Source organism: Triturus cristatus, chromosome 4_1 (assembly GCF_964204655.1).
Source record: "Triturus cristatus chromosome 4_1, aTriCri1.1, whole genome shotgun sequence".
NCBI lineage: Eukaryota > Metazoa > Chordata > Amphibia > Caudata > Salamandridae > Triturus > Triturus cristatus.
The window spans coordinates 1,166,860,923-1,166,886,550 of record NC_140585.1 but is presented as its reverse complement, the minus strand read 5'-3'; the positions used below and the strand labels follow the sequence as shown (position 1 = coordinate 1,166,886,550).

Genomic DNA, 25,628 nt, shown 5'->3' with positions numbered 1-25,628 from the left:
TAGGTAGGACCTAGTTATCATAGGAAATTGGTTTTTTGGTTTGCTTATAATGTTGGTGGCGTGTGATTAATCTTCGCAAAACTTTCCAAAAAAAGGTTCATCCCACCTCAGCTCAATTTCAGAAATTTTCGGGCAGCGATAAAGGGGGTGGGGGGTCTCAAAACACAATTTCCCCATGCAATTTCAGACTGGATTTTTGAATAGTGATATAATGGAATTATACCCAATTTGGCAGAAAGCTCGATCTTTACCAAGAAAGTGTCTGATCTGATTAGCAGGAGCTAGGGGTTACTGCAAGTCCCACGAGAGCTCAAGCTCTAATTGCCTGGACACAACAGAATTGAAATGTTGCATTTAAATTAAGTGGGCAGGGGTACCCTGATCCCTCCCCCGGACCTTGTGGGGCATCTCAGAGGGACAACCCGGGCCAAATGTTTGAAAACAAACTTTTAGGGGTTTCGCACAATCCCGTAGGGCTATCACTGGAACCATCATGGCCCACTCCTGCAAGAGTTCACACTGGAGTACAGGAGCCCATTGTGGCCGCCACAAGAGTCCCACTGGACCAGAAATCATAAAAAATTGGGGGTCCGGACTGCAGGTCCCAAGTAGATACACACTGTGGCCACTCCATAATATCTCACAATGAGAAGCAGATATGAGATGATAGTAACAAAGTCCATCCCTGAAGATCTCCCCAAAAGTTATTCTTCCTCAAATCTATGCCTGCACAGGTCCATAAACTCAAGACAAAATTTCTCAAAATGGACAACCCAATGCAGTAACCAGAAAGTGGACTAAGATCTTAAGGAATTCCATAAAGGTGGCTGCTCAAAAACGTCAACTGCGTGCCTATCTCTCACTCTGCTTCATCCCTCTCACTGCTAAGCGCCATGCCCTATCACACGATAACTGCGCCTCGGTGGTCATCATGCACGACATGAAAATACTTCCTACACAAGATCAAATTGACAACACCCTCATAATAACACACCCTATACGGTGTAACATGCTGCCAATATAGGCAAGCACTTCAGTGCCCCACATAGGGGTTGCAAATCCTATATAAATGCCACAATGCAATACAATACAAATATTGCAAATTACTGCATGCAGCTAAGGTAAAATAGCCCTCACCTGCACAGTAATAAAATGCACAGATTGGTGCTAATCAACCCTAAGGCTTAGCTACCACTAGCCTCTTTCATAAACAGCATATTTGATAAAGAATGTTTGTAAGGCAAAGCACTCCGATAAATGTATTCATTGAGTAATACTACAAGTCTTCCAACTGTTCATGCATTATCCTTAGTCAGAGAGCCTTAAACTAATCCATTCCCTTGAAATCCACAAATCACTCTAAATACATCTTCATCCATTATATTTATTCCTCATAAAAAATGTTTAAAAATAGGAATCAACCCAGGCAATGCGTTTTCTTCCCAACTAGAACTTCATCAAACATTACAGTTATTTAATTTTTCAAGAACTACCACAAAGTATTGCTGCTGTATACTAAAAAGTTGAACAGATCGAAGCACTTGTTGCGAATTTTAAAGCTCATAACATGCTTCCTTACAACTCAATTGCTGGAGGGTACGGGTTGCTGGCATCAAGCAGTTCTGTGACCTGAACATAGCTGCCAAGTTTCCCAGGGCTTTGCATGATGAGCTGCTCCAGTGCTGACGCACGCAGTTGCTTGGACCTGTTCAACTGTTGAGACTTCAGCAGCAATGAATTGTGGCCATCATAGTTCTTTGTAAAATAGGAAACTAAAAACACTGATGAGGTTCCATTGGCTGGGCTGATTCCTTTTTTTGTATCAAGAATACAAAATAATTAAACACAGTACGGAGATGGATTCAAATTGATTTGTGGATTTCAAGTGAATTGATTAGCCTTAAGCGCTTTTGCTAAGGATCCTGTATGAACAGTTGGAGGACTTCTACTATTAATCAAAGAATAAATGAATGAGTGCTTCGCCCTACAAAGATTCTTAAACAATACAATGTGGGATGCCAAGGAATGTAAGTGTGTCCCTTACCTCAGCCCCTCGTCAATACTCATTTATTGCCAGTTGCACTCTCACTTCCATGCAGAGTTTGCAAGTCTTTTCTTAATTTCAGAAACCTTCTCAACTAGCCTACTTTCTACTTATTCAGATGTATACACTCTGGTCTAGGCCAGCTATAAAAACATTCTAGTTAAAGCAGTTGCTTTTGTTATATTCCCGAGTTAGGCCCATGTAGCGAAGTATCTTATTTCTTACATTGTCCTCACAAATAACATTTCCAGCTGTGACCTTTTGCACACATTTGCACGCATGACAATGTTGGATTAGTTTCTCTGAAACTAAACTTGATTATACATCTAGTGTCGCATAACATTATCACAACGCCCTGAACATTATGTGCAAAGACTTGTTTCGCACGATGTACAAATGTCATCACTATCTTCATCCACGGGGTGATCTAGGCGCACATTGCAAGGCTGCTTTCTATTATAAAAGATGAGCATGTGATAGATTAGGAGAGGAGGTACTTTCTCTGACACCGAGGGTCCTTGCATGCTGAGAAATCACCACGCAGGGGTTTGATATCTCGTGAAGGGTGTCCAGTTTGTGACCAAGACGGGGTCCTTCACTCTATCCCATCAGGTAATAGGGTTAGATCATCCCTTGGAGGATTCTTGGCTCTACACCTACACGCACTCTAGGTACACCTAAAGTAGGGTTCACATAGTAGGAGTACACTAGATTATGGGCTTCTTTTATATGCTTGCATATATAAATTGTTTCAGCACCATGGTAGAACGATATCTACTATTTACGCTTTTGGTGATTGTAATCACATTTATCTGCTTCTCTCTACTAATTATTGCATATATATATATATATATATATATATATATATATATATATACAACCAATCCTGCTACGAAATTTCAAAACAGGCGTAGACTCCGTGAGGATAAAGCAAGGAGTAGTTTATTTCACCAAGAGACCATGACGCGTTTCGACGGCAAGCCGCCTTTGTCAATATCACAGGTAACACCAATAGTAACCATTATATACTCTGTGTCTTTAGAAAAATCATCATAGCAACGATAAACAATGAACATAGAAAATAGAAAAGAAGTCTTTATCCCAGAGATAAAAGACAGACTGTGAGTTGGCTTAAATGTTCTTTGCTGCTGAGAGTAAATTAAATTGAATTTACATTTACAAAAAAGCATATTTGTGCAATACAGGTTCAACAGAAAGCCGAAACAGAAATTAGAGTCACAAATAAGAAAAGCCACACAATTGAGCCCAAGTGGGCCTAGATCACTAACTCCCTAGACAGTCTCCAGGCTCGTTACCTGGATGAGCACAGAATAGCTGAGTAGCTAAATGTTTTCTGAATATGAGCAGATAGACTGTGAGGGAGGGGAAAACTAAGCCTCTGGTGTGATCACATAACAGAAATGGTGTCTGTCTACTAAGTCTGGGTGTAATAGAAGCCAAGACACATAATGAAATGGAAATTTAAAATACAGTGAGGTGAACCTGGGAAAAAAACGGAGTCTGGGTACGGTTGGAGACAGGCAGAATAGAATTATAAATGTACGGATAAAGCCTCATTCGTATTGAAACCAATAGGTATTTTGGTATTAAACAAAATTATGTACTTGGATTCAAGTCTACGCAATAATTGTTGTCTATTCCCTCCTCTTGGGTTCCTAGGTACAGTGTCAATGACGCAATAGGAGAGGTCACTGGCTCTTCCACTGTGGTATTGATTGATGTGTCTAGCCACAGGGTAGTTGGGGTCATCATTGTTGATAGCCCGTAAATGTTGAAGTATACGTACATGGACAGGGTGAATGGTACTCCCTATGTAACGTTTATTGCATGTACATTGTAACATGTACACAGCAAACTCGCTTTTGCACGTGAAGCTTCCTCTTATAGTAAAGGGGGAGTGTCTTAGTGGGGAGCTGATTTCTTTAATGTTAATACCATGTCGGCAAGCCTTACATTTTGTACATTTTCTGAAGCCATTGTTGGTTTTGAGCCACTCAGAACCCTTGTTGATACTAGGTGCATTGTTAACTAATTCTTGTCTCATGGATTTTGCACGTCTGAATGAAATGGATGGTGTCTTTGGCATTTTATGACCTAGGACTGGGTCACTGCGTACAATCTGCCAATGTTTGTACAACATCTTTCTAAAAAGGTCATGATACGCATTGTATCCAGTTATAAACCTTGGAGTTCCTGATGTAGAATTTTTCTTTTTTGTTTTTTCAGGATTAGGAAAAAGAAGTTCCTTTCTAGTGACCTTTTTAACTTTGGCATTGGCTTTGTTTAAAGTGTTATCATTGTAACCCCTTAGTTCTAGTCTGTCAAACAGGGTATTGGTAGCTATGACAAGATTGTTTTCGGTACTGCAGTTTCTCTTCATACGGAGACATTCTGCAAATGGGATGCTTTCTTTGAGAGAGGTAGGATGAAAGCTACTATAGTGGAGAATAGAATTCCCAGAAGTGGGTTTCCTGTAAGTTCTCGTTTCTATTTTTAAATTCTCCACAAATAACTCTAAATCTAAGAACTGTATAGAAGATTTGTTAGTATGACACGTAAATGATAGATTAAGAGAATTCTCATTAAGTGCTCTGGCAAAGTTGAGAGCAGATTCTTCTGTACCTTGCCAAAGAATGAACAAATCGTCTATGTATCTTACATATAGCACCACATTTTCAGCCATCTCACGCTTATGCTCAACCATGAGTACCTGCTCCTCCCACCAACCCATATGCAAATTAGCATAGCTGGGGGCGAAGCAGGTACCCATGGCCGTCCCGCGTAGCTGTTTGTAGAACAATTTGTCAAATACAAAAACATTATTGTCTAGACACCATTCTGACATCTCCAGCAACATGAGGGTGTGTGTGTAAGAGTCAATAGATCTTTTGCCTAAGTAGTATTTTAAAGCATTAAGTCCATCTTTGTGTCTGATGCTCGTATATAGAATAACAACATATATATATATATAACAACATTACCAATAAAGGGAATGTGGAGTAAAGCACTCAGGAGCGCCACACGGTGAGACTGACGCTCAATTAGTTCTTCACCCACAATTGCTGTTACAGATACTGACTGCAAGTACCCACATATAGGATATGCATGCAAAGGCAGGGTCTGTGAGGCTTATACCAATGGTGATTTAATAAATGTAACGCAAAGACAATACTCACAGTGAACAACAAACACCACCTAGGTTGTCAGCTGTGTCCACGGATCCTGGAGATCAAACAGGAACTCGCAAGGCAGTAACAGCAAGGGGGTAGAACTAAAGACAAGCACGATAGACAAGGAGACAGCAAGCAGGAAGGAAATTACAGAGCACACTTGCAGAAAGCAAGTAACAAGCATACAAGGTAATAGAAGCAAGACAGCAGGAATAGAAAGACAGCAAACTAGGAACTGAAACCAAGGAAATGCGAAGAAAGGCAGGGACTGTAAATGATATACAAAAGGGGAGGCTACTAGGGTATACTAGTATAGTGCTGGCTCAGGAGTTAAGAAAACAAAGTAGCACTGAAGGCTGTGCTGGAGCAGGAACAAGAATTGAGCAAAATTTCAAGAACTAAGGTAGCACTGCAGGCAGTGCTAGTTCAAGAACATGGAATTACTAAAGCTCAGGAGTCAATGGGATAACTGCAGCAGCTCAGGAACAAGGAATAACTAAAGCTCAGGAAACACTGGAAACAAGGATATCCAGAGCTCATGAAACACAGGCCAGTCTCACCTGGACACAGCTAAAATGACCAACCCTGGACTGAAAGGATCTGGGTCTTAAAAGAGCTCACAGTAATCACATGCATCAGGTGTGAGCAGGCTAGCAGCAGCCAGCCACAGGGGAGTTGGATTCCTCCACCCACCCTTGACCTGCAGGGGTGGAGACAAAGCAGTGACCAGAGAATTCTAGGTAACAGAGTTTCAGGAATAAGCAGGCTGGCTTCCACAAAACCCGGCATGGATTGGGAATGGATGGCAATTTCCAAGTAGAGTCCAAATGGCTGGTAGTCAGTAGGTGCATGAAGAGGAGGGTTCAGAAGCTTATTATAACAGTGGTAAGTCCCCCAATTCACCCCCCTAGTGGTGGACACAAGAGTACAGGCAGCGAATCATGACAGTGCACCCCCTCCAACGACCGGCTCCCAAAATTTGGAACTTGGTTCAAAGCCCTTGCTCCTATGAAATAAGTCAATTTCCAGCAGAGATGTATTGCAAAATACCAGAGGACTGCGTGAAAATCATGATGTTCTGGAGGGTAGGATAATATGCTGTACAAAAACACCAGTATGGAAGGCAAAACCTGAAGAGTCCAAATCCAGTATTGGGGGCGTGGAAGCCCAAATCAAAGTTGTTTGAAGTCCAGATGATGGCAGGCCAGAGTAGCACTCTGAAAATGAAGGTAGATTGGCTGTAGGGTCCAAAGCATATAATTATTTGGCAGAAGGCACAGAGGTCAAAGTCAAGCTGTCTGAAGACAACGGAGGTGACACAAAGCAGACCTGAGGCTCTGGCCCTGGTGGAAAACATACAGAAGTCTCACATGCAGGATACTCTGGAAGCAGGTATGTAGGAGACCCAGGTCCTGGAGGCTTACATGTTGAGAGTTTTGTGTCTGAGGCTGGAGGTTCAGTCTCTAAATATATATGTGCTGAGACCTCTGAAGGCTTGCAAACTGGAAGCACAGGGTCACAAATCAGGCAAGATAGAGACTCAAGGTTGGAAGGCAGGCAAGCTAGAGGCTCAGGGTCGGAAACCAGGCATTTGGGAGCTTGGTGTCTGAAGTCAGGGAGGCTGGAAGCTCTGGCTCAGAAGGCAGGGAGGTTGGAAGCTCTGGCTCTGATGGCAGGGAGGCTGAAAGGTCTAGCTCTGAAGGCAGGGAAGCGTGAAGCTCTGGCTCTGAAGGCAGGGAGGTAGGAAGCTCTGGCTCTGAAGGCATGGAGGCTGGAGACTCTGGCTCTGATGGCAGGGAGGCTCTGGCTCCAAAGGCAGACAGGCTGGAGGCTCTGGCTCCGAAGGCAAACAGGCTGGAGGCTCTGGCTCCAAAGGCAGACAGGCTGGAGGCTCTGGCTCCAAAGGCAGACAGGCTGGAGGCTCTGGCTCCGAAGGCAGACAGGCTGGAGGCTCTAGCTCCAAATGCAGACAGGCTGGAGGCCCTGGCTCCGAAGGCAGACAGACTGGAGGCTCTGGCTCCAAAAGCAGGCTGGATGCAAGCTCTGGCTCTGAAGGCAGGCCATCTGAAGGCTCTGAAATAGACAGACTGGAGTCTCTGCAGACAGACGGCTGGAGACTCTGGCTCCGAAGGCAGGCCTGCTGGAGACTCTGGCTCCAAAGGCAGGCCGGCTCGAGACTCTGGCTCTGAAGGCAGGCCGGCTGGAGGCTCTGGCTCTCAAAGCAGGCTGGTAGGAAGTTCTGGCTCTGTAGGCAGGCTCTTTGGAAGCTTTGGCTCTGTAAACGGGCTTTTAGGAGGCTCTGGATTTGGCACCGGGTTCCAATGGCTTCCCAAACAAATTTTTTAAACGGTATTTCCAGCAGCTTGGTCCCCATTATTGTAAGGTTGTGGAGGAGGCCATGGAGCTTGGTCGTTTGCCCAGAGACTGGCGGCATGCTGAGGTGGTGGTTTTCCACAACCTGGCAGGCCTCCCGAACACCATGCATCTTACCGTCCCATCTCCCTTCTCCCTTCTCAATGTTGAGGCCAAGGTTCTGGCCAAGGCGCTGGCTAATCGCCTCCGTCCCCATGTTTCGAATATTGTCCATCCGGACCAAGCAAGGTTTATGCCACAGCGGGCGACCCACCACAATATCCATAGGGCTCATGCAGCAATCGCGGCAGCCAGGAGTTTGGGGTACACGCGGCCTTATTGCTCGCAGATATGGCTCGAGCTTTTGATTCACTGAGCTGGAAGAATTTATTCGCCCTCTTCTGCAGACTGAATCTAGGACCTCGTTTTCTCTCCTATCTGACTTTACTCTACAAGGACATAACGGCGTCGGTGCGCGTGGCGGGTTCCGTCTCGTCGGTCCTTCCCATTGGTTGAGGCACCAGTCAGGGGTGCCCCCTGTCCCCATATTTGTTCGCCCTGGCAATGGAGCCTCTGGCCCCATGGGTGCGTATTGATGCTCAAGTGGCCTTATATGCGGACGATGTGCTGTTTTTCCTTACTCAGCTGGATAGGACTGGCCCGCGGTTGCTGCATATCATGCAGGTGTTTGGGGAGACTACTGGCCTTTATATGAATGAGCGAAAGTCTACCCTTTGGGTCCTGGGTGGAGGGGCGGACCCTGGTGCCTGGGCCTCCGCGGTTCAGGTGGTACGTGGGGTGCTGAAATATTTGGGTGTGTTTCTCTCAGATGCGCAGTCGACTGCCTGGGAAGGGAACGTGGTGGCGGTGTGGAACAGGGTGCGTGAAGCTCTTTAAGTTTGGTCCCACATGCCCCTATCTATATATGGTCACTCGGCCATCTTCAAAATGGTTTCTCTTCCTCACCTGCTTTATCAGTTGCAAAATCATCCATATCCTATTTCTCCAGGTTGGTTCCACCAGGTTAATGCGGTCTTGGGCCGGTTTCTACTGGGGGTTGTCAGGGTTGCTCTCCATACTTGCTTTAAATCCACGTATTGTGGGGCACTCACTACCTCGGACATTCTATCGTACTATATGGCCTCACACCTGTTGGTTCTCAATGAATGGTGGTATGGCGATCGGTCAGACCCGGCTTATGCCTTGGAGCTATATTTGATGGGTGATCACTCGCTACATACGCTCCTCTATTCTGCACCCTTGTGGCGCACTCTGCTGAGTGTGACACAGCTGGTGTTTTGGGTTTGGCGGCAGGCATTGCGGAGGATGGGCTGGTGGAATCTCCTAACTCGAGAGACGCCGTTATGGCGCAATGGACGTCTGCCGCAGTTGGCGGCTTTGCCTGGCTTCCAAAATTGGGATGCGATCAGGATCTCCACCCTGGGCGATGTTATGAGGGGGCCTGTCCTGAAATCGTTTCAGGGCTTGCAGAAGGACTTTCAAATGCAGCGTACTCAATTTTCTTAATATTTGCAATTTCGGCATGTTCTCTCCCCTAGCTTGGTGGGCCTGGAGGAGTTGGCTGACTTTAGTCCAGTAGAGGTGAAAGTTTTCATGGGGGACCGGCATGACCCTAAAATTTCTAGGATTTACCAGTCCCTGGTTACACACTGCTCTCCTTCTTTGCAACATCTCCGCAGGGCATGGGAGGAGGATGTGGGCTCACTCGAGGAGGAGGACTGGACGGAGGCCCTGGCCACCCCACATGGGGCGGCTATTGCTATGAGCCTCCGACTCATTCAGTTTAAATATCTCCTTAGGGTCTATTTTACCAGAGTCAGACTGTACAGGGCTGGTTTAGTGGCATCCCCAGAATGTCTCCGCTGCCTGCATGAAGAGGGTACTCTGCTGCAAACTATATGGGATTGTTCCGCGCTAGTTAGGTTTTGGAGGGGTGTACTGGAATGCCTCTCAGAGGTCCTGGGTTGGGATCTCCCCCGTTCCCCTAAATTAGTACTCCTGCATGTTATGGATGATATAGGGGGTAACATCTACAAGCGCCACCTGATGCTCCTGGGTTTCACCCTTGCCAAACGCGACATTGCTAAGGCCTGGAAGGCGACTGCCGCACAATCCATCTCGGTATGGAAGGCAGGACTGGATTTCTGTATGGGCCTAGAGGTTCCCATTTTTATAGCACGGGGATGCCCGCGTAAACATTATAAAATCTGGAAGTGCTGGGCGGACTACAGGGGCTTGAAATTGGATCCCATTCCAGAGCAGGGATTGTGTGGGTTGTAGTCTTCTCTTCCCTTGTCTTGGGGGGGGCTGTATTATACGTGTATTGGGCGGCGGGGTGTCTCTTGGGCCTTTTTCATAGCAATTGTAGAACTGGTGCTCCGATCATACTTGCTATTTTTGCTGGGTTGACTGTGCGATGGGGTGTGGGGTGGGGGGTGTTATTTGTTTTGTTGTTTAATTTTATTGTATTTCATATGCACGTCCCTTCATTATTTTGGTATTGTATGAGAAAACTGTCAAAGTCAGGATATTGTTCATTGATGTTTTGGAAGACTCTGTGATACAGAGCTCAGCTGTATGTGCATTTGACAAATACAATTTGTTTCCAAAAACAACAAAATTCAAGATGGTATCTCTCCAAACAATAATCCCTCTAATCAACCCAGGTGATTGTTTGACACTTATAGATTTGCATGAGGCATATCTACACATGCCAATTGATCAGGAGTTTCAAAACGTTTGCAGTTGACAATGACCCCTTTCAGTTCACAGTACTGCCTTTCGGTATATCTTCATCTCTCTGGACCTTCACAAAGGTATTTGATCCTTTAGTGGCTTTACTGCAAATCAATTGAAATAATTTGTTTCCTTATCTAGATGATATTCTAATTTGTTCTCCCTCTTTCATTAAGACACAAAAAGCCATACATTATGTATGCCACCTGCTGCAAGAGTTCAACTTTCTCCTACATCAAGACAAATCAAATCTCATACCATTTGAAGACTGAGTGCTTTTCTGGGCAAGATTACGAACATTTGGAATGAGTATTCTTGCATCTAAATTGAATGTCCACTCTGCAGCACCATCTTAGTGCATTGTTGTCAAAGGACTGGGCTCCAGCAGAAACTTGACTTTAGGTGTAAGGGTTCATGCCAGCCACCACACTGTAGTTCCATTGGCTCTCCTGCATCTGAAGCCATTAATGTGTAATCATTTGGAATACTGGGACGGAGTGATGATGCCAGTGTTGCCCAAAATTCTAGAAAATTCCTCTGATGGTTAGTGGAAGATGATTTGGTGAAGGGAGTTTCTCTACTTCCACCATTACCAAAAATAATGATGACTGATGAGAGTGTCCCAGGTTGGGGGTGACATTGGAGAATTCAGTAGCGTACAGTCAGTGGTCCCTGAGGGAATCGAGTCGCAGTTCCAATTGAAGAGATTCAATTTCAATATTTCAAGCACTATAGGCGTTTGCTTCTTTGATTCAAGTTCAGGCAGTGACGATAAGAGAAACAGACAACCAAGTGGCCCGTCGTATATATTTTCTGGGGGACACATTGTCAGACATTGGCCAAGTTAGCTCAGACTCTACAGCTCTGGAAAGTGAAGATCTCATATCTCTAATAGCATTCTACATAGGAGGGGTTATCAGAGTAAAAGCAGCCTATTTGAGCATGATTTTTCCATCCTAAGTGAGCTTCTTCCTGCAATGGGAAATATTTCTGACTCTAGTACTTCGGATGGGGATATTTTTGCATCCCAGCAGGTGCCACTCCTGAAGTTTTGTACCAGAACTCTGTGGTCAGGAACCCTGGGGTGGATGGTCTGTCTTACAGGTTCCTGAAATGTCTGCTATATTAATTACTGTCTGATGTTCCTTCTACCGAGGGTTCTCAAGAAGACACAGCTGGGGAAGGTGGAAGTATTGTTAATACCCACATCGTTGTCCATAAATTAGTGGTTTCTTCCTCTACTGAAGTTCCGCTGATGTTTCCAATTCCTCTTCATTGGCCTGATCTTTCTAGATCTGCTCTCAGGAGAATTTGCTTAGTGGCCTGAAGTCTGAGAGGTTAAGTTTGCCAGAAATGGGTTGCTTTCTGGAAGTAGCTAAGTGTATGCAGCAAGGTAGCAAACAAGCTACTTTACCCACTTGTGAGAGACATTGGAAATAATTTTCTAATTTTGTTGAGAGAAAGCTGTGAATCCAAACATACCTAACCCTATGAAAGTTTTGAATATCTTAGAGGCATAGGTTCTGGAGCTGTTGGTTTCCTCGCTCAAAATATAGTGAGCTGTAATCAAAGCAATTAGAGATCATGGTAATTCATTCAAAACCGTTGATACCTTAGTGCGTAGACTATTCAGTTTTCAACAGTGCAGGCCCATTATCCATTCCCCAATTCTGTCTTGCAATCTTTCTTTAGTCTACAGAATGCTTCTTTAAAACAGTTATAGCCTGTGGCTTTTCCTTTTTATCTCAGCCAATGCTTTTTATTAGCAGCTTTGTCAACTTGATGCTTAGAGGCACTAGGAGAATTTGTCACTGATGAGCCTTACCTCACGGTCCCACTGGACAGGGTGATTCTTTGACCAGGCCCATTGTTTCGACCACAAGTTTGTTCTACGTTTCACCTAGTGCGAGAAATTATATTTTGCCAGTTTTCTTCCCAAATCTGTCCAATCCTGAAGAATCCAAGTTACATTTGTTGGTTGTTAGGGAAGCATTACTGGTTTAAGTCCAATAGCATCATTTCTCTCTTGTCTTTCTTTTTTTAAAACTTTTTGAACATGTGACAAAGAGCACAAACCTGCGACTTCCACAACTAATCGCTGACAGAATCACAACCTACAAATGTGCCAATCTACTGGTTTCTGAAGACCTAATGGGCAGGTCAAGAAGAGGTATGGCAGCTTCGTTGGCTGATGCCAGATGTGTATCAATGTTTGAAATATGTAGAGCAGTAACATGTGTTGCCCCACACAGATTTCTACATCATTATCATTTGGATGTAGCCTCTAGAAAAGATGGTCAATTTTCAGAGGTTGTTTTAGGTTCTGTTAAATAAGTTTTTTTTTTTTGATGATTGCATATACATGAAAATAAAATGTGTTGTGGTGCTGCATTTAAAATAAATAAATAAATAAATAAAAGGCATTTTAGGTTGCAGAATTCCAATATTTCCATTTTTAAACAGTACATCCCGCTAGTAGAAATAAAATACTAAACATTATAGGTGGGCATGAGCGGGAGCCAACTTACCTTGTGGTGACAGGGAGACTCTCAGTGCGAACTCCAGATCGTCCATGATGCAAGTTAGAGGTGGCAGGCAGCGCACAGCCAGGCATTGAATTTGGGCAAGACAGCCTGACAGGCAGCTGAGGCACACACTTAAAAGTCACAGCAGCCCTGCTAAGTACCAGGCATCATGCATTAGACTATTTAAATAATTTACAAAAAGAGCAAACAAAATATGCTGCACTTCAGATGGTAACAGCTTAGGCATTCCAAAATGCATTACATCAGTGGGCAGGGCTTGAACATAATGCTTAATGCTTTCAGAACAGAGCAATGACGTATGTCATTCTGCACCTCTGACCAGCTTAACTTTGTTGTCTAATAATGCATGTTGTCTCTGTGGAAATGCGCACCAGTTCTGTGTCTAAATAACCAGGGTTTGGGTGGAAAATGACAGTAAAGAGGTATGATCCAGTAGAGCAGGCACAGCTTGTAGTGACAAGATTAGGTAAGCTTTGAGAGATGAGCTTTGAAATTAAGCTCATTATTCAAATAAAATCGTAAGGAACAAAGGGCCACATGTAGGAAGCCAAATAGCGATCGCAAATGCCGAAATTCGTAGAATTTCGGCTTTTGCGATCACAATTTGGCTTTGAGCAATGTAGGTAAGATTAAACCTACTCACAAAATAAGGAATCGCAAAAAATATGATTCCTATTTTGCGATTGCATTCAAGGAATCGCAAATTGCGATTCCTTAAATGCAATTTAAGTAGCACAAAAGTAAGTGCACTTTAACCTTAAGGAATCGCTAATTACCACCAACTTCAAAGTGGTGGTAATTAGCGATTTCCTTTAAAAAAGCACTTTTTTGCTTTTTTAAAAGTGCCATGTGGCACAAATTCATGCCCTTAGGGCATGTATGTGCACCACATGTGCACACATGCACATTTCAGGGGTTCAACAGGGTGTCCTTTTGGAACCCTTGCATCCTTGAAATTGCGCCCACAATTTGCGATTCTCTATTGGCGAATCGCAAATTCTGAATGTCTTCCCATTCATTCCTATGGGCCTCATAGCCCATAGGAATGAATGGGTAGGTATTCCTTATTAGCAAATCTCAATTTGCGATTCGCTATTAAGGAATATTAAGGAATCGCTAATATTTTAGCTATTCCTACCTACATTCAATTTTGTGAGTCCTTAATAGCGAATCGGTGAAATTCGCTATTAAGGATTCGCAAAATTGATTTTACCTACATCTGGCCCAAAGAGTGGAGACAAGACCTAAAAAAAATCTAAATAAAAAAGACAAAGCATAAACAGGACTTGTCAGAAACAACAAATCATTATTTTAGATGCTCCGTTTTAGAACTTTTAACAGATGAATAGATCTTCAGCCCTCTTTGTTTTCGTGGCTGTCACTTAGCCGGCGATTGTTACATAGGCTGGGTGTCCTCAAAGGTGTTGCAGAGACACGCCTCACCCCTGACAGTCCTGGTCATCCAGCACTGCAGCTCTGTGGAGGTACAAAATAGTTTGGGATCTGGTTATGCCCCTTAGAGTGCCACCGAGCATTGGGTGGGTGGTTTTAACAAAGCAGTACCATTTAACTCAATTTGAGATCTGTTGGCAGAATAGAAGAGAAGAACTGCAGCGCCAATCCTCCAGGTCCCGTGTGCTCAGTGACAAGAGCAAAACTACACTGACCAACAGGCAGCTGATCGCGCTAAGCAGCACTTAATTTAAAGCAAATTAGATTGACATTTAAGTGCTGAGTCTGTCATTGTCTCACTGACACTTACTTGTGAGCCACGCCAATTCTGGTTTACAGGCCGGCTGCCCACCTCCTGAGTCCTGGCCTGCCACTCCCTCGGTAAACATCCCCCAGCCATCCGGTCATCAGACTCAGTAGCAGGAACAGCTGAGCTGGACAGTGTGGGCTCCTGCGGCCACTGTGGTCCGTGGGTTGGGTCCGGCGGTCGCGGATTCATTGATTTCAATTTACCGCCAAGCACCACCAGCTCTGCCATGATATGCTGGTCTCCTGCAAGCTTAACTGCAGCCGGCGGCAGCAGGACGTAACGTGCTGCGGCACGCGCATATTGGGCATTGCCTTGTGACGTTAGTCACAATGAATACCACGCCGTGGTGGGAAATCTTATCCATTTATTAATAAATTGCAGCCACGTGAGTTAGTATCTACTTCCTCAGTCAACCCCCAAGCCTGCTGGGAGCGGCACGCATGACACAGCGCGCTGCCGCTCCTTTAGTTTGATCAGCATTAGCAGCTCTACTACGGCTTGGCATACAACAAGGCGCTATCCCATTTATGCATGACTTTACATTTCAGTGCAGTGATGCGGACTACCGACAGAAATGCGTTAGTCTAACGCCTGATGCGTGATACTTGGCAGGACTGGCAGTGCTAGTTCAAGAACAGGGAATTACTTAAGCTCAGAAGTCAAGGTAGCACTGCAGGTAGTGCCAGTTCAGGAACAAGGAAAACTGCAGCAGTTCAGGAACAAGGAATAACTAAAGCTCAGGAAAGACTGAAAACAAGGATATCCAAAGCTCAGGAAACACAGGTCGATGCTACCAGTACACAGCTACAATGACCAACCCTGGACTGAAAGAAGCTGGATCTTAAAAGAGCTCATGGTAATTACATGCATCGGGTGTGAGCAGGCTATTAACAGCCAGCCACAGGTGAGTTGGACTCCTCCAACCATCCTTGTCCTGCAGGGGTGGAGACGAAGCAGCGAGTAGAGAATTCTAGGTAATAGAGTTTCACAAAAGCGCAGGCTCGCTTCCACAAAACCTGGCATGGATTGGGAATGGATGGCCATTTCCAAGTAGAGTCCAAATGGCTTGAAGTCAGTATGTGCATGAAGGGAAGGGTCCAGAAGCTTATTATAACAGTGGAAAGTCCCACAATTCGGCACCCTGGTGGTGGGCACGAGAGCACAGGGATCGAATCGTGACAAGCAGTGCAGCCTAAACTTCCTGATTTGAGGCCCTGCACTTCTTGATCCTTGAGCTGGAGCTGTGCACTCAATGACCCTTAACCCGGCGCTGTTCACTACAGTGACCATCCATGGAACTGTGCATACCCTGATAATTGACCCGGAGCTGTGCACACCCTAACCCATGTCCTGGAGCTTTACACTTTATGACTATTAACCTGGAGATGTTTGCTAACACTGATCTTCTGGAGCTGTGCACACCTCGACTCCTGGTCTGGGCTCTGGAATTCCGAACCCAACTGCTGGAGTTGGAGCTATGATCTCCCTGACCGGGAGTTGTGCTCTTACATCCATCTAGTCGAGAACCAACCTGTGACAATCTGGGGGCCCTCATAGAGCTGCAGTGGTTTGGATTTCTAACCCTCTGGTGCAAAAACTTAGATCAATACACCAACACAAATCACAAGTCCAGTTGGACTGAGAACCATACACAACCCACTAAACAATACTGTGCAGGTGGTGTTTTCTGCTCACAATTAGTCCTTCTAAATCAGTTCAGGGACACAGTGGAACACACTCAAAATAGCATTAAGAAACAGGATAAAACTCTAAAATATTTTTTCTTAAAAACCCAAGTCTAGTGCATAAAATATGAATGGTTACCAGATAGAATGAGAAACTAAATGTAGAAATGTATGGCATGGCCAGCGACAACAAGCTGAACAGTCCTAACATGGTTAGCAAGATCCTAGCAACTTAACACCCTGTTTCTATTTCTAAGCACTATGCTAAAATTTGCAGAAAATAGAAAGCCTATACATTGAGGTCCTCGTTTATGGGGATTTGGTGTAGGGCAACGAAGCATGTCTGCTTGTTATTCTGCATTATGCCAAAGTAAAAGGGCTGGAATGCACCGTATTTCGCAATACGGTGCATTCCTGGCCTTTCCCCCTACACTGTCGTCGTTTCAGCAGTTTAGCGCCAATGCAGGCATCCTTGCACCATGGTGCAAGGGTGCCTGTGATGTCGGCAGCATGGTTTTTGTGCCTAAGTGGCGTTTTCCTCTTTCTATGTGTGCTGCAGAATACAGCACACATAGAAAGAGGAAGAAACGAGGATAAATAACGTAATTTTTCCTCATTACACCTCGCCTTGGGAGGCGTAAGGTTTTGGTGCTTCCTCAGGCTTACATGTTCTCGTAAATCTGGGAAAGTGTCAAAATCCAAGGCTGTTGTGTGGGATAACACCACGCAACGCCCATGGAACACCTCCTGGGTGCAGAGTAAGGCAAAGAAGGTATTTGAGCTGCTTTGCCTTACTCCATATCTATAAGGCCATTCAAAGTCATGAAAAGTGGCTTTGCGTGGCCTCATAGATATGATTTCAAGGTTTGTGCCGCTGGAGCACAAGGGTTAGTAAATATGCCCCTGAATATCTTAAGGTGGATCGCACCGCATATGGTTTCTCAGTAAGAAATAAATGTTTAGCTTTTCTCTATCTGTCACAATGTTCATGATAAACCCCAATGCTTTCATTAGCCAAGCATCCATGTCATGGTTGTCATTCAGTAAGCTGTTGGTATGCCCACAACATATGGAGTTTGTTTCTTAGCTTGATATAACAATACAAGCACATTTTTAACATTTTCATTGTTCAAATTTCTTGGTTTATTTTCTCTTTTCTAGAACACATACAGAACACGGAATAGAACTGGAAGCTGCTTGTCGGGGTCCAGCCTGCAGCATGCATGCAGCCTGGACGAAGTTGGTGAGTATGACCTCCAAAAACAAGCGTGGCTACTTGAAAGATTTGTATAGCCCAAGTCGCTGATGTTCAAGAATTTGGCAAGCAGGTCTTCAGTAGGGCAACACACTGGGATTAAATGCCCCTTTTCGCACACTCCCAGATCTCACACTCTCTCTCCCCAGGCAGACAGTACTTGTGTGCCCTTCCAGGGCATATTTCAAGCTAGAGGGGTTTAAGTGGATCAATGAAATCCCTTTTTTAGAATTAAATAAGAAAACGGTGGTCAAGCAGTGGGAACAGGACCTACACGCATCATAGTGCCCCATCCCAGTCAGTCACCTTGTCTGTGTTTTGGACCTTCATCTGAAACTATGACGTGCCATCATGAGAGACAGGTATCCTCATCATGTCTATATGGCCACTCGCACTTCAATATTCTGTGTTCCTACCAGGGTCAAAGATCGACAGGAGCTCTATGTGCTGTTAGCACCCAGAAGCTAAATATGAAGTCTAGACAGAGGGCTGACGTTTCTCCCTTCTTGGCACATAATTTTCATTCGTGCTTTATAGTTAGCATTCTTTCTTCTGCCAGAGAATTTATTACAAATTACCTGACACATTACTAATTGCCATTCCTGTCTATACCCCGCGGAGATGACAGAATCCATCTTGATGCCAAAGAATCGCTTGGCATTCCTTTTCCTCCTAGAGACAAAGTCGTTGCAGTTATTTTCAATGCTGCAGCATGCGCTGGCAACGTGCCACCCAATCATTTGTTCGCTTTCCAGATATTCCACATAATAAATTGCTGCCACTCCTTTTTCCACAGATCAGTGTTTAGGCTTTTCATCAGTTTCAGGCATGCCATGTTGGTATTTTGGGACACTTGCTGTTAAAATGTTGTTGGCATTTCCCTGAGGACATGGTGGTATTTCATATACTCTCCCCTGTTTCATGCAGTCTGGTAGGGTGTTTCATTTAGACTTTGGGGCATTTCACAGATGTTTTGGAGTTGTTGTTTGGTGATGTGATAGGAAGCTTATGTATCTAGGGCTTACACCTGTTCAAACATAATTTTGGTAGAATACCTACAATATACAACAATTATTTCTAGTATTTGAGCTTCGAATCTATATTGTGCAGAGTTGTCATTCCTTCTTCACAGCAGTTGCTTTAAGATTCTCTATCTTTCGAGTGCTGTACCTTAAAGGTAACCAAATCACATTCCCAGCACTCTTTCTTAATACCTCCATGACCGATGAAATTGATGTAAACATGAGTCTGGTAAAGAATTCTGGAATTATACAGATGAACACCTTGCCGCAAGCAGACCGACTCTGACCTAAACATTGGACGGGGGTTTGGCTGAACGAGTATTCCACTGGGGTATGCAGGATTCATACCTTCTTATATGGCTGCTGACTCCACGCCATGTTGTCCTACATTTGCCGTTCCCGTTCCAAGATGTGCCCAGTCACTAAGATTCTGCCAGTGCTTACCTTTCCAACATAGCAAACACAAGGGGATGATGGACGGGGCGCTGAAACCTTTCAGAAACTCACCCCCAGTCACAGATCTGGGTTGAATCCATCATCGTTCTTTAGCTCACTACGCCACCTCAGTTCAGACCCAGCTATTTGCAAATCAGTCTTGACCCTGTGCCTCATGGGAACAGTCCAGCCCGAACTGCCAAGCCAGGTCTTCCCTGAACCGAAAACAAGCATCTTGGAACTGGTTTCAGGATAACACCCCTCATCAGCCAGGCTAGCTTGAAGCCAGTGGCAAAGTGAGCAAGGGACCCACATCTGGGCATACCCTGCCAACTTAGGCCGAACAAAGCAAACACAAGGAGATGATGGACGGAGCGTTGAAACTTTTCAGACTTTCACCCCCAGTCACAGATCTGGGTTGAATCCATCATCATTCTATAGCTCACATCGACACCTCAGTTCAGACCCAGCTATATGCAAATCAGTCTTGACCCTGTGCCCCATGGGAAAAGTCCAGCCCGAACTGCCAAGCCAGGTCTTCCCTCAACCGGAAACAATCATCCTGGGACCGGTTTTCGGGTAACAGCCCCACATCGGCCAGGCTAGCTTGAATCCTGTGGCAAAGTGAGCAAGCGACCCACGTCTGGGCATACCCTGCCAATTTAGGGTGAACAAAGCAAACACAAGGACATGATGGCTGGAGCGCTGACATTTTTCAGACACTCACCCCCAGTCACAGATCTGGGTTGAATCCATCATCGTTCTTTAGCTCACTTTGCTTGGCAGTTCGGGCTGGACTGTTCCCATAAGGGATAGGGTCAAGACTGATTTGCATATGGGTGGGACCAAACTGGGGGGGTGTGGTGAGCAAAAGAATGATGGATTAAACATAGATCCTTGTGACTAGGGGTGAATGCTTGCATTGCCCAGCATTCCGTCCATCAATTGTTTCTTTTGCATATGTCGCCCTAAGTGGGAAGGGTATGCCCAGACGTGGGTCCCATGCTCACTACAACACTGGATTCAAGCTAGCTTGGCTGATGAAGGGTGATGCCGTGAAACCGGTCCCAGAATGCTTGTTTCTTGTCCAGGGAGCACCTGGCCTGGCAATTTCGGGCTGGACTGTTCCCATAAGGAACAGGGTCAAGACTGATTTGCAAATGGCTGGGTCCAAACTGGGATGGTGTGGTGAGCAAAAGAACAATGGATTAAACCCAGATCCTTGTGACTGGGGGCGAATGTTTGCATTGTCTAGCTTTCCATCTATCAATTGTTTCTTTGGCATACTTATCTAACATGGCTGCTCTCGCCACAAGTCACCATAGAATACACCTCCTGTAATTTGAAAATCCTGTAATGCGCAGAAAGGGTTTCAGTAGCACAAAGGCCTTTAATTATTCATACCTACTTGTCACCCATGCAGCACCTGGTAGTTCATCTATCTGCCTTTCTACCCTGTCCATGGATCCCACCAGACCAGGCATGTGTCCACTTACTCCATGTCTATTCTTATGGGTGTTCATTTGTGGACCGACAGCAATGCATCATCAGTCGTTGGGAGTCTTCGGCCGAACCTAACCGGCGTTGTTATTGTAAAATGCAAATAATTGAATGAAAGTCCAATTTTTGAAGCACCATCTCTGTATACCTTTGGACAACAACTTGGAGTAGGCAAACACACCCTGTGTCTTAATAATGTGTTATGACCTTCCATTTTCTATATCAACTCCTATAATGTTATCAATATTAATATGTTGCTGCAATTTCTTTATCTGTTTGAGGCACTCCACAGAAATATTTCGGTTAGACTGTTCCATCTTCTTGAGTCACTGATTTAAATTTTAGTTGGGGTGTAAGGTAATTGAAACGGCTGCAAAATAGCTATAACTCCCAATTATATGAGATGGATAGGGCATTTAAACTAGGAGATTTATTATTTGGATGCCAGGAGCAATCAGCTTTTCGGCAATTTATGTGTACGTCTGGGCAATCACAATTAACTGATATTTTGGTGTTCGAAGACTAGAGCTATAGGTACATATTCAAACATTTGAGTTCGCCCTGTGCTTAAGGTATGGTATGTCTAGAAAAGTCAATTGTGTACCTCTTACCCATTTCCAGGCCTATATGAGGCGTGTTGGCATTGATGCAAGAAGCAGCATTCGGGGAGTTGAACAATGCTAGAAACCACTTCCTGCAAAGAGGCCAATAACTCTGAGTCCACCTCCTAACTATAGGGAAGCAGCCGCTGCGAGCTTCAGATAAACCCACATCAGCAGAGGAAGAGAGGAGGACAGGGCTCCAAGCGGCAAGAAACGGTTGTACGCGCTTCATGTACTGGTTTTAGTGTTGAATCAGAGCCTTATGAACAGTTGTTATCTTTTCTTTACCTTGCAAGAGACAAGGGGGTACTTAAAGAGGAAACTGTAATCCATCAAAGATATAATATACAAGTAAATGCTTTCGTATAGGTTGAATGCCTACTTATGAAGGTATTCAAAGCTATACTCCTCTACAACGTTCTTACAAGGACTATGATATTTGTTCTTTCCTTCCTCTACAACACAGTACTGCTTCAATAGTTGTACACTACACCTAGTTGTTTGCAAAGTTTGAGTCAAAACTTTGGATTATTAAAGCTCAAGTTAACAGGATAACACCATGTTATGGCCTCTAAAAAGACAACCAATCTCAGCTGTAAGTCATTAGGGGCAGACCTAGGGCCCACACAAAGGCTCATGGCCAGTGGAAATATTTGTATCGTGCCAATTCTCTGATGTAGGACAGTGGCCCTTTTTGACATGGACGTTTACAGTGAAGATTGAATACATACATGTGAATCAAGATGACACATATATCGCCATACACACTACCAGTCTGTCCGTTGTTCCCCGTCGAACCTGCACCAAAGATGTCCCATCCTGCAGCTGTCCTGCCTCCAAAGCCTGGGAGGATGGCCTGCTTTCAATAAAGACTCAGGAACTCCTGTGGAGCATCTGTTTGCAGGTCCCCTTGATTGCGAGTGCTCTGAGACAAAGAAACCTGACACCTCAAAGACCCTCTGCATCCGGTCGCCCCGGCCTGAGGAGAAGAGAATCACCGGCGTCCCCACATCCACTAGCATCGCAAAACTTGAACCCTCCTGTTGGTTCAGCTCGACTGGCCTCACAGTCGAAACCTGCAGCCTCTATTCAGGCGCACCAATCCCCATAGACTAGCATTGGGCACCCGACGCTGTATTGCACCACTGCCCCCAACCTCCCAAGTGCCGCTGGAGGTAATGTGCTGGTGCTGCATTGGACCTTGCCTAATACCCAGCTTAAGTCCCAGAGTTTAGTCTCATAAATCACTGTACTTTATCTGAATGCCATACTTCCCATTGGATAATGTTGCAGCTTCTGAAAAATGCACTGTCAACTTTTTAACCGAAAAAGTATTTCTCTTGAAAAACATACTTACCTGATCATATTGATTCTGGTGCCCAAATATATATAACGATACATGTTATTTTTATAAATTGGTGTGGATCTCCTTATTTAGTCGTGAGCGTCCGTTTAAAAAAAAAATGTGCATCATTTATTATTATATTATACCTAATGCTGCTCGACCACACTACCCCGTAGAAGAGCACATTCGGATTGCTAGAGCAAGCTCCTGCACACTCATGAGGGAACCCCTGGACTCTTTGCACGATATACCTCACTTTGGTATATCATATAAAGAGCCAGCTTCCTACACCTGACTAAAAAGAAAACAAAATTGCATCAGCTCCAAGCTACTGGCCAATCACATAAACAATGGCTACCTGGAGGAAGTCCAAGGCTGAACAACCAAACTGGTGCTTTGGCAGAGCAGCCAGACTATTGAACCTGGGTGACTTGTCCAGTGCACAGCTACTATGCCACTCATCTGCTGCAGTATTTCTGCTGAACAACGAATAATCCACCACACCTCTGTAACAGAAATATTTAACCATGAAAACCAAGCCAGAAAAACAATAAAACATATAAACAACCCTTTTCTCGTTTTTGAAGTTTAGGGATATTATTATTGGTGACAAACACATCAGGCATTTTTTAAATCCTGTCCCAATTGAAAAGGGTTATAACGAGAGACATTTTAACCTCTTCCATGCTCATGACGTCTCCCGACCATCATGAGTCACGATGGGCGTGTGCGGACGACGGCCGGGAGACGTCATGACCACGCCCGCGATTGGAATGTCCAGCACTGCGGCGGAATTTGCGCCGCAGTGAAGAGGTTAAGGCATGGACAAAGTGGGTAATTGCCCAGGGCACACCACCTGCCAAGTCTCCCACAGGGAATGTAAACTTGCTCTTTATATAGCTTACCTCTCTATTTCCATATCTCAGCCTTTCTCCTCTCTATCTACGACTACCTCTGACTCTCTCTCTTTTTGCCGGTGGCATCTTAAGGATTTTTGGGGACCCTGGAAAGTCAAATTTCAAGGGTTTTTATGTGAACCCCGTTTCTGAAAGTTTGTTTGGCATCATACAGGCTTCAATTAGCGGAAAAATTAGGAACAGGGGGCCCTGAAATATGTCTTGCCCGGAGCCCCAAAAATCCTTAAAACAATACTGTTTGAAGCGTTGGTAGACTATAGTAAGTTGAGTGTCTCTTTTGTGACAGTTCTGTAATGGTAACATGTATTGCTTTCTGATTTATGTATCTCATATTGGGTATTTGAGGTCACATGGATTTTTGCCTATGTTATTGAACATCATAGTTGACATCACACTGTCGTGATTGAAATGCTTTTAGGACACTTAACTGAATGAACTGAATAAACAGTCTTGATTGATAAACCGAAAACATTTGTGAAGTTAATGGACCTCTCACTGACTAAGCTTAAATTAGTTTGACTAAGCTTAATATAGTTGAGCATTTATTTAGGATTGCTAAGAGACATCTGTGAGAACCATTTGAATGTACTCTCTAAAGCCATTGAATCTCTGTGATAGCTGCTTAGCACCACCACTGAACCTTGAACCTTAAACATCTATGCTGTCAAACTCCTTAGCTCTAAACATTATAAACATGAGAAAGTTCTGAATGAAACTGTGGACTAACTGTATGCAATTTAAATTTCCACAAGTCTGTTCAACTAAGGAAGAACCCATGTTAATGTTCTACCAGATCTCTAAAAGTTGCAACAGAATGTTCAAACCAAAAACAAATGCAATTAAAGCACGTGAAGTCAAATTATGAAGATGTGGAGATGAGAATAGTAAATTTATACTTACCTTTGTAATACTTACATACACCAGCTTGTGGTTGTTGATATTTTGAATTCAACATTTTGGCGGAACGATATTAAAAACGTGATATTGTGCTAGAACACACAACTTCCTCCCTGCACACCTGCCCGAAAAAGCAGGCAATGGTCCAAATTTGGAACATATGGCATTTTTAGCTGGGAAACAGCATTTTTTTTCATTAGGTCGAGTCTGGGCAGCGCATGCGCTGCTCTGCAAGCCATGCTGTATTGAAGTATTTACTTGAAGCCCTGCCCACTCTCCGCCCATATTTGTCATTTGCTTGTGCCATTGTCCTAGTAAATGCTGGCTTCTGATTCGTTATTAGGCTTGTAAGTCCCTCCTTAGTACTGCCTTGTCTTCATTTGTAACCTCCCATGAAGATTGGCCCTTTTACTTCGGTTGGTACAAGGGTCGTCTTCTTTAGTGTGTTAGCACTATTTTCTTTAATGAGTTTCTCTAACTGCAGGAGGGCAGGAGGGTCTCTTGTGTGCAGTTGTGACTACCGGCTTATTTATTGAACTTGTAGCAAACAGTGAGCTCTTCAGGGGCCATGAGAGACAGAAGGCAGCAACTCAGCGATGCCTTCAAGCATTTGGAATACAATTTATTTATTTATTTATTTATTTGGACCTTTGTAGAGGGCACGGCTACCTCCGACGGAGGTGTCCCGGCGCTAAGGCCAACGACTGGTACGGGAGCACAGTGAGTAGTTTTAGGGGCAGTTGAAGAGCCAGGTCTTTAGAGCTCGACAGAAAGCAGGTTCTGAATCAGTCAGGCGGAGGGAGAGTGTTAAGGCATTCCATAGTTTCGCGGTCCTGACAGCGAAAGCTCTGCCTCCTGTCCTTGCCTTGCGAGGAGCCGCAGATGGTTGGATCTCAGGGCCCTGTCATGATGGTAATGTTGAAGTCTGGCTCTCAGGTAAGCCCGGCCTTGGCCCCTGGTGGCTCTGTGCGGCAGGGTGAGTGCCTTGAATTCTATGCGCATGATGATGGGCAGCCAATGGAGGTCTCTCAAGTGGGGGGCGATAGAATGGCGATAAGGTACCTTGCATATCAAACTGGCTGACGAGTTCAGGATAATTTGGAGTCTGTGGGTCAGATATGCGGGGAGTCCCAAATACAGGCCGTTGGCATAGTCCGGGTGAGAAGTTATGAGGGCATGGATTGCCGACCTTCTGCAGTCAAAAGGGAGAAAGTGGAGGAATTTCCTCAGAGTTCGAAGCTACCCAAACTGGAGGAGGAGACTTGCCTAATCTGCGATTTACACGATAGCTCATTGTCGAACCTGAACCCCAAGTTTC

At 44.6% G+C, this 25,628-nt stretch overlaps 1 protein-coding gene across 1 annotated transcript in view; it reads left to right on the top strand.

Moving 5' to 3' along the window:
• The window catches only part of RASAL3 (RAS protein activator like 3), a 213,903-nt gene that overhangs the window by 85,625 nt on the left and 102,650 nt on the right, over nucleotides 1-25,628 (top strand). Inside the window, exon 3 of the mRNA XM_085654354.1 lies at nucleotides 17,499-17,580. Coding sequence (XP_085510480.1) covers nucleotides 17,499-17,580 — 82 coding nt within the window. The remainder of the gene's footprint in view (nucleotides 1-17,498; nucleotides 17,581-25,628) is intronic.